This window comes from Denticeps clupeoides, chromosome 19 (assembly GCF_900700375.1).
Source record: "Denticeps clupeoides chromosome 19, fDenClu1.1, whole genome shotgun sequence".
Taxonomy (NCBI): domain Eukaryota; kingdom Metazoa; phylum Chordata; class Actinopteri; order Clupeiformes; family Denticipitidae; genus Denticeps; species Denticeps clupeoides.
The window spans coordinates 9835011-9853278 of NC_041725.1; the positions used below are offsets into that span (position 1 = coordinate 9835011).

The 18268-nt window shown below is 42.2% G+C and overlaps 3 protein-coding genes across 5 annotated transcripts in view; 2 read left to right on the forward strand and 1 right to left on the reverse strand.

Moving 5' to 3' along the window:
- The window catches only part of bcl9l (bcl9 like), a 32073-nt gene extending 29769 nt beyond the window's left edge, over positions 1-2304 (forward strand). Inside the window, exons 8-9 of the mRNA XM_028961139.1 lie at positions 238-492; positions 610-2304. Of these exons, the coding sequence (XP_028816972.1) occupies positions 238-492; positions 610-1841 (1487 nt within the window). The 3' untranslated portion in view covers positions 1842-2304. The remainder of the gene's footprint in view (positions 1-237; positions 493-609) is intronic.
- Positions 2305-2344: 40 nt separating this feature from the next.
- cxcr5 (chemokine (C-X-C motif) receptor 5) lies at positions 2345-7369 on the reverse strand. Of its 3 annotated transcripts, none has more exons than XM_028961140.1 (3): positions 7283-7369; positions 4294-4451; positions 2345-3693 (listed from the first exon to the last, which is right to left on the reverse strand). In XM_028961140.1, exons 2-3 carry the CDS (start codon positions 4363-4365, stop codon positions 2620-2622), a joined length of 1146 nt encoding a protein of 381 aa, XP_028816973.1. In that variant the 5' UTR covers positions 4366-4451; positions 7283-7369; the 3' UTR covers positions 2345-2619. The 3 variants fall into 3 exon arrangements, with proteins under 3 accessions (XP_028816973.1, XP_028816974.1, XP_028816975.1); XM_028961141.1 differs by having other exon boundaries at positions 7287-7359; XM_028961142.1 differs by lacking the exon at positions 7283-7369 and having other exon boundaries at positions 4321-7266.
- Positions 7370-11163: 3794 nt separating this feature from the next.
- Positions 11164-15090, forward strand: ddx6 (DEAD (Asp-Glu-Ala-Asp) box helicase 6). Its single transcript, XM_028962202.1, has 12 exons — positions 11164-11374; positions 11587-11650; positions 11751-11855; positions 12091-12220; positions 12347-12493; positions 12578-12672; positions 12750-12872; positions 12989-13117; positions 14341-14457; positions 14537-14600; positions 14684-14785; positions 14915-15090. Exons 1-12 carry the CDS (start codon positions 11175-11177, stop codon positions 15088-15090), a joined length of 1452 nt encoding a protein of 483 aa, XP_028818035.1. The 5' UTR covers positions 11164-11174.
- The last annotated feature ends 3178 nt before the right edge of the window (positions 15091-18268 follow it).

Consider the following 18268-nt stretch of genomic DNA (forward strand, 5'->3'; position numbering starts at 1 on the left):
GTTGTGGCACTGGTTCAAGGAGCTGACAAATAATGAAAGGGTATCAGATTAGTAACCCACTGCATGAATAGAGCCATATATCGCATCACAGGGGAAATCCCTGCATTTTGTGGACGTTTGTTGAAATCAGTGATTAGATCTATGATCTGAGGTTTTAAAAGATAACCTGTAAGGATGTTCATTGTTCAGCATAAGCATCAAACTTTTTGTTCACTCATTCTGTATGTTTTCCTTCAGGTCCCTCTTTGCCACCAAGGAGTACCAACTCCACACCCATCAGCCAGCCTGGATCACTTAATCCCAGCATGCCTTTCACCTCTTCTCCAGATGTCCCCCCTTCCCAGAATCCTCTGTCTTTGATCATGTCTCAGATGTCCAAGTATGCCATGCCCAGCTCAACTCCTCTCTACCACGATGCGATAAAGACCATCGCCACATCAGATGATGAGATGATGCCAGACCGTCCCCTTCTCCCTGGTGTCAGCATGGCAGGTGCAGTAAATATAAGCATGAGCATGATCTCTTTCAGCTTTCAAATATAAGAATATTGATTTAGGAATTTTTATACAACTTTGAGCAACATTTTTTTTGTATTTTCTTTACCACTAGGAAACATGGGAAACCACCAGTCCTCCCAGATGCTTCTCTCTTCCCAAAGTTCAATGGGACCCCACAGCAGCCCACAAAGCCCTATGGGAATGGTGCTCCAGGGCCAGAAACAGCTATCCCATGATCCTTCGGGACCCATGTTGCCCTCCCCAAACCCAATGAGTATGTCTGGGATGAACCCTACTATGATGGGTGGAGGCGGGGGTCCCCCTGATGGGATGGGACCCTGCAACGTCTCACCCATGCATCCTCAAAACCAGATGGGAGGGTTCCCTCGCATGCAGCCCCCATCTCACGGACCCCTACACTCTCCAATCGGGGCAATGGGCCAGCAGTACGGCCAACCTCCAGATGATATTCTCCCACCCCAACAGATGCACCTTCTGGGGAAGGGCTTGCCTCACCAACGTCCACCTCACCCTCCAGACTCTTTCCCGTCTATGGGGATGGGCGAAGGGCCAGACCTCAGTGAAGTCATCCGGCCCACACACTCGGGCATCCCAGAGTTTGACCTGTCCCGCATCATTCCAGCAGACAAGCCCAGCAGTACCCTGCAGTACTTTCCAAAGAGTGAGGCCATGTCCCAGACCCAGCAGAACCTCCACCAAGGTCCAGGTTCCCAACACCCGCCACCAGCCCAACTCCTTAAGCAGCTCTCCTCTTCATCTGGACCTCCACACAGTGGTGCACCATCCTCTAATCCCCATATCGCCAACCTGCAGAACATGATGGCTGAGCAGCAGCTGCCTCTTCACCCCTCACACTGTGGCATGCGATCAGGCATGGGGGGCCCCCAAGGTGGTGCGAGGGGCATGGTGGTGGGAGGAGGTGGGTTGGGGCCCATGTGCCACCCTGGACACATGATGGTAGGTAGGACAGGTATGGGACCCCAGCAGCAACAGCACCATCAGCAGCAACAGGCCATGATGGCCAACAACCTTCTGCATCACCCCTCCCACCCCCACCCGTCCATGATGTCACCCCAGCAGCACTCACACAACCTGATGGCCCAGCAGAATCTGATGATGATGCAGGCCAAACAGCGAGGGTTGGCCATCTCTGGAGAGCATTTTGGACAACAGGGACCCCTCATGTCCCCCCAGGGCCCTGTGATGGGCCCCCCCCACCCACAGACTGGGATGATGGGACCACAGGCTCACAGACAGAGAGGGATGTCACTGGACAGCCCACTTGGCTACGGCCCTGGAAGCATGGCTAATATGCCTTTCTAATTGTTCAATCTCTGAAAATGATAAAAAAAAAAAAAAAAAAAAGTCTTGTTTATAGGATATCAAATCTGTTCTCATTTTTATTGAAGGTCTGACTAAGGCAATTGCTATTAATTGTATTAGTAGTATTATTTTAATTTTGGAATACACAAATGGGGGGATTCAATAGATAATGAAATTCTGAAGCCATTTTTAAAGTCCTTTGTAAAATATGTAAATTCCATGAATCAATATGTGTTTTTTAGAGGTCATGGAGAGAGGAGTGCCTCTTAATTTCTATGTTTTATTTCCATGCATTATTTCCTCTGGCTACCAAACTGTTGTGCAAGGGAATATATATAAAAATATATATAAAATATATATATATATAGTTGCTGTAAATAAGATGCAATTTGTGCTTGTTTGCAAATGTTCTGTATAACTGTGTTTTAATAGAAGTTTAAAAATGAATAATGAGGTAAGAAAATATTTTTGTCTTGTCTGCAATTGGGTATCAACAACAGGGTGTGTGAAAAAGTTTATTAAAGGACAGGCAAAAGGAAACCCCACACAAAGCAGTTAAAATATATAATAATATATACATATATATGTGTGCATATATGCACAAATATTACAAAAGACAAATAATTCCTTCACAAGGAAAACTATTAAGCAGTTCATTTTCTTTTATATTACAGCTACATAGTACTTGCTGTCAAGATATTGGGATATAAAAGTGTTGCATTAGGTTAGTATGGTATAGCTAGGCAGGTAATTAAACTGTTCGGCCGGGATATGACTTTCAGATGAAGTTGCTGCTGGTCGTGAGAGTGATGCCTTCAGAGATGGAGGCCCTGCTTTGGTTCTTGGATCTCAGGGCAGGTGCTTTTATGCAGATACAGCCCCACTTTGCCAGCAGCTGCAGGAGGTCATTGCGGAATCGCACCCCTATGAAGGCGTACAGGATGGGGTTCAGGCAGCAGTGTGTGTCACCGATGCACTCTGTAACTGACAGGGCTTGTTTCAGCATGATGCGGGATTCGCAGCTGATGTCTGACAGCGGCCCCATCTGCACCAGCGTGGACAGCAGCCTGGCAAGGTTGAACGGGAACCAGCAAAGGCAAAAGACCACGGTGAGGAGCAGGGCCAGGCGGATGGCGCCCTGCTTCTCCAGGCTGCGCTGGCTGCGGCAAAGGGTGAGCACCACAGCAGAGTAGCAGTAGCTCATAATGACCATGGGCAGAAAAAAGCCGAACACGTGGGTCAGGATGCGGCTGACCAGGATCCAGTTGTTGCTTTCAATGCCTTTGTAGAAGCAAAAGAGGTGTGTGTTTGTGTCATTGCTTTCCGTAACGGCCCTGAAGACGGCATCAGGGACCGAAAGGCCCAAGCAGAGGGCCCACAGCACCACACAGGTGAGGTGCACAATCCGAGGTTGGCGACTATGCAGACTGGGGATGGCATGTACTACGGCCAGGTAACGGTCAAAGCTGATGCATGCCAGAAGCAGAGAACCGCAGAGCAGGTTAAGGCACCTTAGCAGGCCCGTGATTTTGCAGAGGAATTCGCCGAACACCCAGCCAACGGCTACCTGGGTAACCACGAAGGGGAAGGTGAAGAGGAACAGGAGGTCGGCCAGTGCCAGGTGCAGCAGGTAGATCTCTGTGACACGGAGGTGGCCCAGGCGCTGCAGCAGAACAATCAGCATGAGGCTGTTCCCTGCCAAGCCCAGCAAGAACACCAGGGTGTAGATGACGGGCACGAAGGCCACGTGAAAAAGTGCCAGGTTTGTGTCCTCCTCTTCACACGTGTAACCATCAGTTGATATGGTCGTGTTAGCCTCATCGTAGTTTTCAAAGTCTAAACCTTCGAATCCCTTCAAAACAGAAATCATTTACTATGCATTATCAAATCATGTACAGTTCAGTTCATAAGAGTAGGGTATTTGTTATATCAATTTATAATCAATTGTCTGTAACATTACAAATGTATAATCTGGTTTATTAAAATGGCCAATTAGTTCTTCACACACATTGTGTAAGTTACATTTTAATGTGTTCCGAAGGTAACAGATTATTTTCTTAAATTTTTTTTTTGACACTCAAATTAAAACCAATTTAAAAAGTGCATTTAATATTCACCCTATAAAAAGCACAAGCATTAACAATAGTGACCTCTTTAGATGAAAGAATTTAATTACCTTGGATGCCTACATTTGCAGAAAATGAATAAATATATGTATATGCTTTCAATATCCAATATCCAATACAAACCCCACACAGTACAATTAATGGAAAAACTTTATTCAGAATGCTGTAAAGACATTGATGATCTACAAAGCGTGTATCGAATGAACACCTTTAAACAAAAGATGATATTTTATTAGTCCTAGAAGTAAGAAATTCAAATAATAACATACAATACAGTGCATTAGATTTTTCAATTGATTAAAAAAAACAACATAGCTTTCACTCACCGACAGTGTTCTTGCGGTCATACTCACATGTGTGTCGTCTTCTCCTCCCCTGAGCTCTTGGTTAAAAATCATTTGCCTTTTTTTTTTTCTTCCTGCAGAGGACTTTCCCCGCAATAGGTTGTCATCCGATTTGCAATTATTTGGGTTCAGGCGGGCGTCTTTAAATCAGTTTGACGAAAAACATACGTGCATATAATATTAATCAATGTGGAGGTTTAATTAGGAAAAACATATATATATGATTTTTAAAAACGTTATATATAAATGTATGTATTCGTAAACCGCGAGGTTCTAACGTCAGATGTTGAATCTTGCCCTACATTGTAGACATTTATCGAAAGATAATTTTACATATAACTGGGGTCAGTGTTAAGTTATATTTAACGCACAGTTAATTTGTTCGCGTGAAACTGGAAGCCTTAAAACGCGCCCAGGCCGTAACCTTTCCGTCCCTGGCAGGTGGGAATGTGGCCAAGCCCCGAGGACTCGGGAGTACAGCTGACCGCCTCACGTAACGCCGCATACGCGCTAACTCCAGCCCGCCGTTCGGAAGTGCGTGACCCGCTGTTAGCCGGGCCTGCTAGTGCCCGGGCTACGGTGGCTGTATCTGGACGCCTAACAGCCCGACGCTAGTCTCCGCTAATACAAAACCAACACCAGGCGTGGGGCTAAAACAAGACACACGTACACGTTTAAAGACGAACCTTTCGCACACGGACGTATGGCGAAAGAAAACTAATAGTGAAAGTGCAGGCCAAATGCTAAGATAATTCATACAAGATGGGAATGCGCAAATATTGATTCTTTTATTTTTTTAATATTTTTTTATTGCCCCTCCCCCTCTTTTTATTATACATTTTAGCCGGATCACGAGAAATCATTATCGTTAGATTTGGCCAAGTTAAGAGCAACATAATTACGTGTTAGAAGAAACTACATTTACATTTACAGCATTTACCAGACGCCCTTATCCAGAGCGACTTACAATCAGTAGTTACAGGGACAGTCCCCCCGGAGCAGCTCAGGGTTAAGTGTCTTGCTCAGGGACACAATGGTAGTAAGTGGGATTCGAACCTGGGTCTTCTGGTTCATAGGCAAGTGTGTTACCCACTAGGCTACTACCAGGCTACTAGGCTTACAAGTGTTCTGTGATTTCTGTTGACCATCTCAAATCAAGGCAACAAAATCACGGGTAATGTAATTTGGAGGAGCTGGAATCGATTAAAACCGAACAGGAACCAACGCTGCAAAAAATATATAAAAATCCGACTTTCAGAGCCTGTCAGGGGAATTTCATCTCGTGGCTCTCACATATACGCCGACGCCAAATTACAAACTTAGAAACAAACTACAGAGTATTGATGTACGGTAAATCAAACTAAGGTTTGCCGTAGCGACGCTGCTGAGAACTACTGGTTTCAAAAACATCACAGCTAGCAGCTAGGCTAGCTGACGTTAGCTTCACGCTCAACAAGCTGGCTTGTCAGCTCCGTACAACTCCTTCTGATTTTATGATAAAACAATAGAGCGACAATTGGTAGACTTCATATTTCAACACACGAATTCAGACGAAAAGACCGGGCTTTGCAAAAGAAGACCGCGGCCGACGCCGAACCTAGAAACACGGCTAACTAGCTAACTGCTACATGAAATAGCCACACCAAATTTCTGACAAGAAAAACAAAATTATTTTCACGATAAGTAATGTCGGGATAAATAGTCTAAGCGAAAGCCAACTTGCGTTTCTCGCAACTTCATCCGTCTGCTTTATACTAAAAACAACGACGTTTTTTTTTTTTTTTTCGTGTTTTTGATGAGTTAGGTCACAGCTCCTTGTTCGAATAGGTCCGTTCCACCTTAAAAGCTGCTCAGCACTGCAGTACCCGTATTATGTCTGTAGGGGGTATAGTTCAGCGACACATGGAGTCATAAAATCTGTTTCAGAAAATAACATAAAGCTTTATATTGTGATGATCTCAAAATTCTGAACTATTAGACATAGTACCAGAATTCACATAGGAATTAAATATGGACATTTCCAGGTAAGATAAATAGGGTTTAAAAGCTCTGGGCCACTGAATTCTCGTATGTTTAGTATTTATGCATGATCTCGACATTGGTCCCAGGGGAAGGGGCATCTTGAAAGACTGTGAGAAGCTGGTCACCTGGGCGGGTACACTAGATCAAGATCTATGGTGTTATGGTGTCCTTCATCACTAAGCAGTCATTAAAGAGTCTGGGAAAGTACTTTGATGCTTCTCTAAATGACTGAGCTGCCATTCAGAAGAACAAAGAGATGGAAGGATTGCTTACAAAGGTTGACAAATTAGACCTGCCTTCAGTGCTCTAAATCTTTGAAACTGACAAGAAATCGCCATTTATCATAATCAAATGTGATGTTCAAAACAGTCAACAGTGTTTGGCCAGGCACATTCTTTTTTTTACCCTAAATAAGTGTGATTTCAGTAGCCCAAAAGTCATAAACCATTTTTATATTAAATGGAAAGGTAACATTATATTTTTACATCATAGTTTACCAATTGAGTTTTCAGTAGCCTAAAGCTTATAAACCCTGTTTATGTCCATATTCTTCATAAATCTGCATATGAGCAAAGTTCCCAGGTGAATTGTACAGTGAAAACGGTGTTGCTCCAGGCAGGCAACTAATGGTACTATTGGTACAGAATTTTGAGTGGACACAGAGATCATCAGCGTATACAGTTCATTTTCTGACTATGTCTCGCTGAACTATACCCCCTACAGGCGCAACGCGGGTACTGCAGTCTGCTGAGCAGCATTTAAGGTGGAACGGACTATTCGAACAATGAGCTGCGAAATAAAGACCTAACGTCAGCGTCGTAATATACGAGTTTGACCTAATTTGACAAGTAAGTCAATAAAATTAAGGTTTGTCGCGGAGCATGCGTGAAATTTCGAAATGTATGCATTTGGAGCTAATTAGAAGACAGCGACGTGAACACCGACTGACCGACCGCTTCTGACGTCAAGGAAGGGGAAACAAAAGTCAAATGTTGAACAGCGACTGCGGAATTGTAGTATTTGGCGTTCGCGCAGGCCCGTGTGCTTCTGAAATTGGCACCGCGCCGCAGATTAGCGCGTATTAAAGTGACCAGGATCCGTGGCGTGCGCCGTCAGGTGACAGCCGGTGGGAGGGTTTAAAGAAGACGGGAAGCCATTTTAGCCGCTCGGTTTAGCTCTGTGAAAAAATACAACGTAATTCTACAGACAGCCGCTTTAAAACAGAAAAAAATATAATATAATATACTATATATATATAGCATAAAGCAGACGGATAAAGCTCTGCCATTCGTGGTAAGTGGCGAGGAACGGGTTGCCTTTCTTTCGGACTATTGTCCCGACCTTACCAATGATGAAAATAACGCGCTTTTACATTTTGTTTTGTCAGAACGTCGCTGGGCTATTTTACGTAGTAGTTAGCTCGTTTTTTTTTTCTAGGTTCGGCCTCGGCAGCGTTCTGGTTTTTTGCAAAAGCCCCGTCTTTGCGCCTGAATCTGCTGCTGTATGTTGCCAAGAAGTAATTGGCCGACTAGCGTTAAAAATACGACGTCTGCCCATTGCCGCTTTATGGATCCCATTGCACATTTTTGATCTCGTAAGCGATGTCTTGTAATGAATTTGACGTGCAGTGAGGTAGGTGTACGAAATTCACCGAATTTACAGCTGACAGCGAGCCAAGCCAGCTTGTTGTTGAGCGTGAAGCTAACGTCAGCTAGCCTAGCTGCTAGCTGGGATGTTTTTCTCCCTCAGCAGCGTCGCTGCGGCCAGCAAGCCGAAGCAGTTTGATGTTATATGCGGTTACCGTGCATCATTATTTTGTCATTTTTTTTCTAAGTTTGTAAATTGGCGTCGGCGTATATTTGGGGCATTTCAGCCACCAGATGAAATGCCCCTGACAGGCTCTGAAAGTCGGATTTTTATTTTATTTTTTTGCATGTTCGGTTTTAATCGATTCCAGCTCCTCCAATTTACATTACCCGTGATTTTGTTGCCTTGATTTGTGAAGGTCAACAGAAATCACAGAACACTTCTAACTAGTTTAGTTACACGTAATTATCTTGCTCTTAACTTGGCCAAATCTAATGATAATGATAATGATTTCTCGTGATCCGGCTAAAATGTATAATAAAAAGGGGGGTGGGATTAAAAGAAATATAAGAAAATAAAAAGGATCAATACTGGCGCATTCCCATCTTGCATGAAGTATCTTAGCATTTGGCCTGCACTTTGACTGAAAATGCTGCGAACACTATTAGTTTTCTTTCGCCATACGTCCGTGTGCGAAAGGTTCGTCTTTAAACGTGTACGTGTGTCTTGTTTTAGCCCCACGCCTGGTGTTGGTTTTGTATTAGCGGAGACTAGCGTCGGGCTGTTAGGCGTCCAGATACAGCCACCGTAGCCCGGGCACTAGCAGGCCCGGCTAACAGCGGGTCACGCACTTCCGAACGGCGGGCTGGAGTTAGCGCGTATGCGGCGTTACGTGAGGCGGTCAGCTGTACTCCCGAGTCCTCGGGGCTTGGCCACATTCCCACCTGCCAGGGACGGAAAGGTTACGGCCTGGGCGCGTTTTAAGGCTTCCAGTTTCATGCGAACATTACAGTACGAACGGATTAAAATGTGCGTTTAATCCTGTCTAGCTCTGCTACAGTCAAGTTCATAAGAAGAACCACAGACAATCTAATTTGTTGCGGGGCTAGATAGAACAGATTCTGTTTCGATTCCTGTCGCACCACGTTTCTACCGCAGTAGACATTAGCGGTCGCTGTTCGGAAGCCTCAGCTGTTCCTGAATCCCCACACAACACACGTTCTCAGATAGACCTAGTCATGACTCTCCAATGAAAATGTAGTCAAGTTGGGGAAAACAGTCAGGAATATATGTTAATACTGACTTCACTTTTAACTTAATCCAGCTAACAGAGAGGTCCTGTTTTGTGGAACGCACCCTGGGAGCTCTGTAATCCACAGACTTCACATGCTGTTAAGACTTCAAACAACCAAAGCATGTTCTGTTTTGCTTGTGGCTGTGAACAACTAAAATCTTGTAGAAACCTCCACTCAACCATACAAAAATTAGGAATTGGTGTTTGGTTGGCCAGATTTAAATGTTTCTGGAATTCTTTAACAATTTATTGAACCTAAACTGAACTACTGGTTTGGGTTAAAACTGAAATGGCAAAAAGCCATGTGTCTTATATTGTTAACAAAGCAACCCACTCACATGATTGTATCTACATGTTATAATGTACAGAAAATAAGGGCGAATGTTGCATTTCATGTTTTCAGTTAAATTGGGTACAGAACCTAGAGGAAGGACTGCATATATATATTTGCTAATTTCACTGAACTGTATATATTTATTTTACATTGGTTAAGGGTTTTTGCCATTGTTTAATCATTGAACGCAATATGTCAAAGCAGGTCAGTAGATCAGAAAACAACCTCATTGTATTAGACTGTTGGACTTTTTCTAGGGGTTCTTTGATTCCCCTGCTTTAGTGCACAACGTTGACTAAGTTATCAAGTATTGATACAACAATATATCTCATTAAGTGATCTTGTGTCGATACATGGACATCAAGTATCAATGTTTTTGTACACAAATTTATTCCAGTGCGTGGTGCTATCGTGTGTTTTTTTTTTTTTTTTTTTTTTTTTTTCGTTTTTTTCCCCCCCCCCCTCCCTTCTCTCAAGTGAGGTCAGCAGAGCTGAAAATCAGCAACTCCTACCTCAACTCCTTTAGATAGTGCTATACAGCTGGGTACTTGTTTGGCATTTCAGGCAGAGTGAAATTTAAAACATGACAGTGATCACTGCATCTTGTATTTCGGTTCTTTTACATTTTCAATTAACTGTAGAATATTGCAATTTATACAATACCACAAAATATAGTTTTAACGTATCATGACTGGTGTTGTGAGATACTGGCCAATATACACCCATACATGTATCTCCAATCATACTACGTGGAGACATCACCCTTCATGCTCATTTGATTCACTTATACATATTTAATAATTCTATGGATTAGATGAATGCTTTTTTTCTAATATGGGTTTTCGATTTCACAGGGAATGGTCCGAACACTGATTGACCTGTAAGTGGCGCTGTAATTCCCCAGGCTCACCCAAAGTCCTCTCCTTGTGTTGTCTAGTTATTTGCAGTGAATTAAGCACATCGTTGATCTCCAGCTTTGTCTCTTCATTAGACATGTGCACTATAGAGAGGCTAGCTGACTATATCTGCAATTGGGCTAACATGTCAGTTTTTTAAGTTTTGCCATCCACATGCATAAGTGGAAAAGAGAAATTCACCCTGGTACCAATTTCAGAAAAGTTCTGGTTTCACTGAGACCTAGTGTGTAATGTACATGTTGAACTGCACAAATGCTACTACTTCAATGATATATATATATATTTTTTTATCCTAACATCTTCTCTTTTGTCCTTAGGTTGACAGCTTTGGACAGCTTGTGTGTTCAGAAGATTTGGGGAGTAAAGGAGTGGAAGTGGAAACACTAAAATGACTAACGCATTGACTGTATAGCCTCTTGTACACAAGACTGTACCTGTGGAAGTGGGATTTATGTGAATGAATAGTTCCAGCTAATTTTCTTGCTTGCAGTATCACAGACTCAATTTTTTTGAGTGACTGTTTTGAGATGTTCTGCAAAAAACAGACATATTGAGAAAGCAGACCGTGCTGAAAATTTTTATTTGTATTTTTTTTGGACTGTGGGGAAAGGACAACTTGCAAATTTTCTTGCAAGCTCTTTGAGTAAAGGAGCAAATTCCCTCTTCATATTGCTTTTGCGGTTTGGAGTGAAGAACGCTTGACTTAACCATGAGCACCGCTAGAACAGAGAACCCAGTCATCCTGGGCCTGCCTAATCAAAATGGCCAAATCCGAGGCTCAGTGAAACCAGCGGGTGCCCCTGGTGGGGGTGGAGGGGGACCCCAACTGCAACAGCCCAGCCAGATGAAGCCCTCCAGCACAATCAATGGCAGCTCCCAGCCAGCGTCCACAGCAAATACTGTCATCAAGTAAGGCTCCTCCTGCTGAGTAATGCACTTCTTTTAGAATCTGAATTAATATTGATCTTCATTTGTAGCTTCTTGGATACTATCCAGGGCAGATTCTTTCCTTCAGTGGCTGATTTTTATTATTTGTGATTTGTAAAGATCATTATTATGCAACAGGATGCAGTGATGCTTAATCATACCTTTTTTTTTTTTTTTTTTTTTTTTTTTTTAAGGCCTGGAGATGACTGGAAGAAAAATTTAAAGCTCCCCCCTAAAGACATGAGAATGAAAACTTCGGTAAGCATTTCACAATTTGTACAGAGCAGGATCTAGTTGATTTAGTGTCCTCCCTCCCCATTGTCTAATTTATTTATTTATTTATCATTATTTTTTGTAGGATGTGACTGCAACCAAGGGGAACGAGTTTGAAGATTACTGTCTGAAGCGGGAGCTGCTTATGGGAATCTTTGAGATGGGCTGGGAGAAGCCCTCACCTATTCAGGTGTGACTTTAATAGCATGTCTAGAATTAACATGCATGTATTTTCAAAGATTCCCAATGAATAGGTTTACTAGTTGTGCCTGTGTGTGTCTGCTACAGAGCTAGCAATGGACCGCCAAGCAAAGTAGAAGCAGTTCTGGTCTTCTGCTCACTGTCCTCATCATGTTGGCATCCTGAACAGTGTTTGGGTTTTTCAGGCCATATGCTGATTACTTGGCTTTCTTCTGTCCTCGCAGGAGGAGAGCATTCCCATCGCGTTGTCTGGGAGGGACATTTTGGCCAGAGCCAAAAACGGCACTGGAAAAAGCGGCGCCTACCTCATTCCCTTACTTGAACGCATCGACCTGAAAAAGGACTGCATTCAAGGTAGGCTGCCAAACTGTTTGGCTTTGGGTCCTCTTCGTTTGCGGATCCTGTTTTAGGATGCTATGTTTAAGTAGCACTGTCTGCGCTGAGGTCTTTTATTCATCTACCTTTGTTTTGCTTTTTAAGCATTGGTCGTTGTGCCCACTCGTGAGCTGGCCCTGCAGGTGAGTCAGATCTGCATTCAGGTCAGCAAACACATGGGCGGGGTCAAAGTCATGGCGACCACAGGTGGCACAAACCTTCGGGATGACATCATGAGGCTTGATGAAACTGGTACGCTTTTATATTGGGTAAAAAGCACATGACTCTACCCTTTTACTCTGACCATGTTTTGAGTAAATGTTCATTTTCTTGTAGTTCATGTAGTTATTGCCACCCCTGGAAGGATTTTAGACCTCATCAAAAAGGGAGTGGCTAAAGTCAGTCAGGTGCAGATGATTGTATTGGATGAGGTAAGGCCGATCCTGCAATAATGAGCTGTATTTATGCTTTTTTATGACATTTAACTGATTCCTTTGTTGTTGAGTAGGCCGACAAGCTCCTGTCGCAGGACTTTGTGCAGATGATGGAGGAGATTTTGAGCTTCCTTTCCAAACAGAGGCAAATCCTACTGTACTCTGCAACGTTCCCCCTCAGTGTACAAAAGTTCATGGTAAGAGAAATTTTTTTCCTCCCCCCTCTCCCAAGTTTTTTTTGTTTGAGAACGCAAAGGGGGGTGTGTGCCTCTTTTATACAAAATGTTTTTCTTCCTTTTTGTTTTTCCTGCAGAACTCTCATCTGCAGAAGCCCTATGAGATTAACCTGATGGAAGAGTTGACCCTGAAGGGGGTGACCCAGTATTATGCCTATGTGACCGAAAGGCAGAAAGTCCATTGCCTTAATACTCTGTTCTCTAGGGTGAGTGCAGTAAAACTGAAAAGAGCCTTTTGTCAGGGGAGAAAAAGGCACACGCTGTAAGACAGACCCCTAAATCACTGTTGCATGTGGCCCAAATATTTAACAGTACATTGCAGTAGACTTCTGGAAAGCTGATCCAATTTGGTCTTCTGGATTGTGATTTGGTTTCACTGTACTTGCTCTTTATAATAGCTTTTATCCCACACTATAGGTCAAAACTGCTCTGTTTTTTTGTCAGCTTAAATAGTTCTTTATCACAACTCTTCATTTGATTAATGCTGAACCTGTTGTCTATGCTCTGCTTGACCTGTACTGGCCATTTGTTGCTATTACCATTTATATAGAGGGGCTTATGTGACTCCAGGGAAATTTTTTTTTTTTTTTACCTCAGAGAAGTTAGCGGTAAGTTTGGTTTTTGGCATACATTAATATAACTTTGCTGGATTTTCTCCTAGTCATTAAAAGAAGAACCTTGACATCTCCACTTTCACAAGTCTGAGTCTGTGAACTTACTCACACACACATTTGTTTTTCAAATGCTAAATAATACAGCCACTCTTCCACTTGCTGTGCTTTTGACAGTTTAAAAAAGAAAAAAAAGTGATGTACATTTAATATAGTGCCATGGCTCCCTGCTGCTCACTAAGAGTGATTGGTTAAATGCAGAGGACACATTTTATTGTGTGCACCCTGTGCTATGCTGAGCTGCAGTGTATCACAATCACTTCACTTTCACTGTGGTAGTTTTGTTATGCATGATTGGGGATATGAAAAGTTTACTTCCTGGGGGAGTGTGGCAGAAAGTAGAGAAGCACTGCCCTACACCAAGGTCATAATTTCAAAGGAAACCAAAGCAAATGTGCGGCAATGGCGCATAGTCCTGATCTCATTTCTATTTGGAATTGTGTCTGATAAAGCTTGCTCCGACTAGCCTGCAAAAAAAAAGCAAAAAAAAAGTAAATTTCAAGGTACAAGTAAGAAAATATGTTTGTTATACAGCACTATTTATTGGCAAAGCAACTCTCTAGCATTTTTTTTTTTTTTTTTTTTTTTGTAAGTTTGTGGGACGCCTTCCTTAGGCAGACTCTTGTGGTGTCCTTATGAATATGGTTTGATCTGAAACCTGCAACAGCCAAAACTGTCTGATCACTACCTGTGGTTTGTGTAGTGTGTGTGTGTGGGTGGGCGGACCTTTACATTTTGCTCTCTGTGCTCTCTTGCAGCTCCAGATCAATCAGTCGATCATTTTCTGCAACTCCTCTCAGCGAGTGGAGCTCCTGGCAAAGAAAATTTCCCAGCTTGGCTATTCCTGTTTCTACATTCATGCAAAGATGAGACAGGTCTGTGTTCTCAAGAAATGACACTTCATCTGAGCACTTCATTTTTTTTGTTAATATTATGTATCTGCTTTTCATGCAGGAACATCGTAACCGTGTGTTCCATGACTTCAGAAACGGCCTGTGCCGCAACCTTGTCTGCACTGGTAAACTATAATTGACATCTGTCAGGATAGTTAATTGTTTCATAGAATGCTTTTAATTTGATTTTATTTTATCTCTTCCTTAGACCTCTTCACAAGAGGAATTGACATTCAAGCTGTGAATGTGGTGATTAACTTTGATTTTCCCAAGCTTGGAGAGACATACCTCCATCGCATTGGAAGATCTGGTAAATTCCCATAGGTTAAACTGACTCAACACTTGTATTGTGTCTCACATCTGTAAGACTTTTTTTTTTTTTTTTTTTTTTTTTTTTTTTCTTCCCCTCTCTCCCCCCCATGTCATTTGTGTTGCCAAGGTCGCTTTGGACATTTGGGTCTGGCCATCAACCTGATCACTTATGACGACCGCTTTAATCTGAAGGGCATTGAGGAGCAACTAGGGACCGAGATCAAGCCAATCCCAAGCAGCATTGACAAGAGCCTCTATGTGGCCGAGTATCACAGCGAGAGTGGAGAGGAGGTCAAACCGTGATCTGGAGGGTCGGTGTCTTGTAAATTTTAATTCCACCTGTGCTGAAAATAGTGAGCAATTTTGGGAATGTTTATTTATTTATTTATTTTGGTTTATTTTAATGTCATTTCTTGTCTCTTCCACAGATCCAATCCTCTGTCCCTTTTTCAACACCCTGCCCCCAGCCCCCTTTTTTGGGGGGACACCCCCCCCCTTCCTCCATTTTTCTCCTCCTGTTTACATTTGTTTGTCTTCCTCCCTGTTTCTTTTTTCTGGTGTTTTTTTTTTTTTTTTTTTTTTTTTTTTTTTTTTTTCTTCTTCCCCTCCCCCCTCCCCTCTTTGGTGCCTCCATAAGAAATGTGAACATTGGGGAAAAACAGTAAAGGAGAACCATGGCTTTGTAGAGGACATTTTGTGCTGCAGTCACCTGAAGACTCAAAACGCATGAGGAGGGAATGAGGGGACAAATGAAGTTCTTGTCTGCCAGCCCACCATTCAGTCTGCTCGTCTCGCACGTTTTGTTTTTATTTTTAATTTTATTTTAAAGTGCCCCTTTAAGTTTTTAGCAACTGATCAAGTGCCTTAAAAAGCAGCTCTCTTCAAAAGTAATAACCTATAGTTTCATTTTATTCCACTTCATCAGTCTCCTTCATCTACTTGACCCCCCCCCCCCCCTCCCCATCAGATCCAGTTTCCATGACTACCCTTTTGCTCTTTTTGATTGGTTGAAACCGTGCTTGAGGCGAGGATTTACTTTCGTCTTGGCATGCGAGAGGAGAAAAGATAGCTAAGGAGTTGGAGTCGCTTGGTTAAGACAACAGTGTGACTGAAGACACATGGGACTTTATCCAGAGCCTGAAGTGATGGGCAGCTTGGCGCTGGCTGTTAAGCCATTCATAATGTCACACGGCATGACTTCTATAGACCCAAACTCCTCCCACCTCTGTCTTCAGTGTCGTAACACTAAGACTAAAAGACATGAGCAGAGACTCTGGCAGCCTATTTCTTGGCCATGTGGATTCCCTTGGAATGTGGAAGGGTTTTTTTTTTTTTTTTTTTTTTTTTCTCTCTCGTTCTCCTGCATTCTTATTGGATGGCCAATTTATGCTCTCTCCAAGATGTGCCATAGTCAAATATGGCACCCTTTAATTTTTTTTTTTTTGTAAATACTTAATTTTATTTCTTAAGAATTGTTTTAAAACAAGTCTATAAGGCTGCTCAATACTAAATCACAATGCGATCTGGGGTCCTATCAGCACTTACGGCCATTTCTCTTTCTCTGTTATTCAAACAAGTAGCCTTCATCTTAAATCTTCTCCATGTACTATTTAAGAAATAAAACCACTGAGGATATTTTCCCTGGGTTTGCGTTGGGTGTTAGAGGTGTGCAAGTCTGAATTATTAAACCTCTATTTGGCTAATAAACCCATGGGATTCTCACTGGTTGCATGGGTTACAAACCTTGTAAGACACAAGACTTTCTGAACTATCTTGGCACTTTTGAGAGATCTGGTAAACAGTGCTGACAAGGGCTCCATCTCAGAATAAAGCTTAAATAAATGGACTTAAAGCAAACCAACTCAAAGCAGCTTTGCTCTCCTGCCATGGCTTGTTAACTTATGAGACACTCTGGTCCCTTGTTGAAGTGAGAGAAATCAGATGCTAAATTAATGTCATTGTATAATATATGATTTTGTTTTTCTGCTGCAGTGCAGCTTAATTGGCATTGTGAAAATGAGTGAATACAAATGCTGTTACGTTGGTCTGTGTTCACTGCATATGTATTATTATTAATTTTTTTTTTCTTTCTTTCTTTTCTCCTAAAAATTGGTGATTTGTTTTGAATTTGTATAGAGGACATGCTGCCTCTGTTTTGGAAAGCTTTAAAAGTCACCTGACCCTAAATGTAGCCCTTTTTTGTTTATTATACCTTTTTTTTTTTTTTTTTTTTTTTTTTTTCCCCCTCTGTGCCCTAAGTCACCTGACTTTTTTTTATAAAAAGCCAGTTTACACCAGATGCTGCACAGATGAAGCACTCAGCAGTATGGGCTGCACTTTTTTTTTTTTTTTTTTTTTTTTTGGGGTCAAGCATAGTCACTGTCAAAGTGTCCTGGGATGTGCTGGGTTATCAGATGGGATTGGGAGGGAGGGTAGAGGGCATTATGAGGGGGTTGTATCAGTGGGCTGATAACCAAATTCAATTTTTTTTTTTTTTTTTTTTTTTTTTTTTTAAATAATATTGCAGCAGCTATTTTTTTGAGCGTCCCCTTTAATACTAAGAGCCCTAAAATATATTTGAACTACTGTAGGGGGTGCAGGGGGCTCGCCTAGGGCACTTATCCCTCTGCTGCTTTTTTTTTTTTTTTTTTTTTTAAGGGGATTTGATTGGGTTTGGGTGGGCTAGGCTAATGGGACATGGTTAGATGCGGGTTTTCTAATTAATTTTTCCCCCTTTTGACTCTTTGATCCATGTGGCTACTTTTCTGTAGTTGGTTGGATGTACTGTCATTGGGGGGGTTGCACCCTTCTGAAGGTAAGATGCTTGTAATTTTGAGCTCTTCTCAACAACTGAGCCGCATATGCCTTTTCTCAAATTCTCATACGAAGGCAGATGCCTGTGCTAATTTTTACACATGACTTCAGTAGTCAAGAGAGCTCTGTACACTTGTTCTCTGTTCAGTCACAGTAAAAAAAAAAAAATAAAAAATCTAATAATAATTTAAGTTTGGGCAGTGTGATTAGAACTGAGAACAAGGGTAATGCTGCAGGACGTCTGGCAGCTGCCTGCAATTTCCCCCCTCTTTTACTTCCTTGTTTATTGGAATCTTAAACTCTCCTGAAGAACACTTTGAAATGCTTAACAATCCTTTCTTATTGGATGAGATGTGATTCCACAATAAGGTGTGTTTTTTTTTTTTTTTTTTTTTTTTTTTTTTTGAAGAATGAGATGGAGAGCATCTTACCTCCTTTTAAACTTGTCAATTTGGATTTATTAAAACATTAAATCTAATTCATCTCATTCTTCAGGAAACTTCATTATTTTTTTGGGCGAATTATGGTGGGTGGGAACACTTGCTGCCCTGAAGCACCTTTATCCTCCTCCATTTACTCAGCAGAGTGAGGTGGTTAACACCGCATGGTCTCACTGTTTTAGTTCGCAGTGGCGGAGGATATTGTTGCATCAGTCGGGATTTTTGGG

What these genes read in the sequence shown, in the direction of transcription:
- cxcr5 (XM_028961140.1), bottom strand. Translation starts at nt 4,365, where the DNA reads ATGATTTTTAACCAAGAGCTCAGGGGAGGAGAAGACGACACACATGTG. An exon ending in TGACCGCAAGAACACTGTCG is followed by an intron (nt 3,694 to 4,293) that starts GTGAGTGAAAGC and finishes TCTGTTTTGAAG; the next exon opens with GGATTCGAAGGTTTAGACTT.
- ddx6 (XM_028962202.1), top strand. Translation starts at nt 11,175, where the DNA reads ATGAGCACCGCTAGAACAGAGAACCCAGTCATCCTGGGCCTGCCTAAT. An exon ending in GAAAAAGGACTGCATTCAAG is followed by an intron (nt 12,221 to 12,346) that starts GTAGGCTGCCAA and finishes TTGCTTTTTAAG; the next exon opens with CATTGGTCGTTGTGCCCACT. An exon ending in CATGAGGCTTGATGAAACTG is followed by an intron (nt 12,494 to 12,577) that starts GTACGCTTTTAT and finishes ATTTTCTTGTAG; the next exon opens with TTCATGTAGTTATTGCCACC.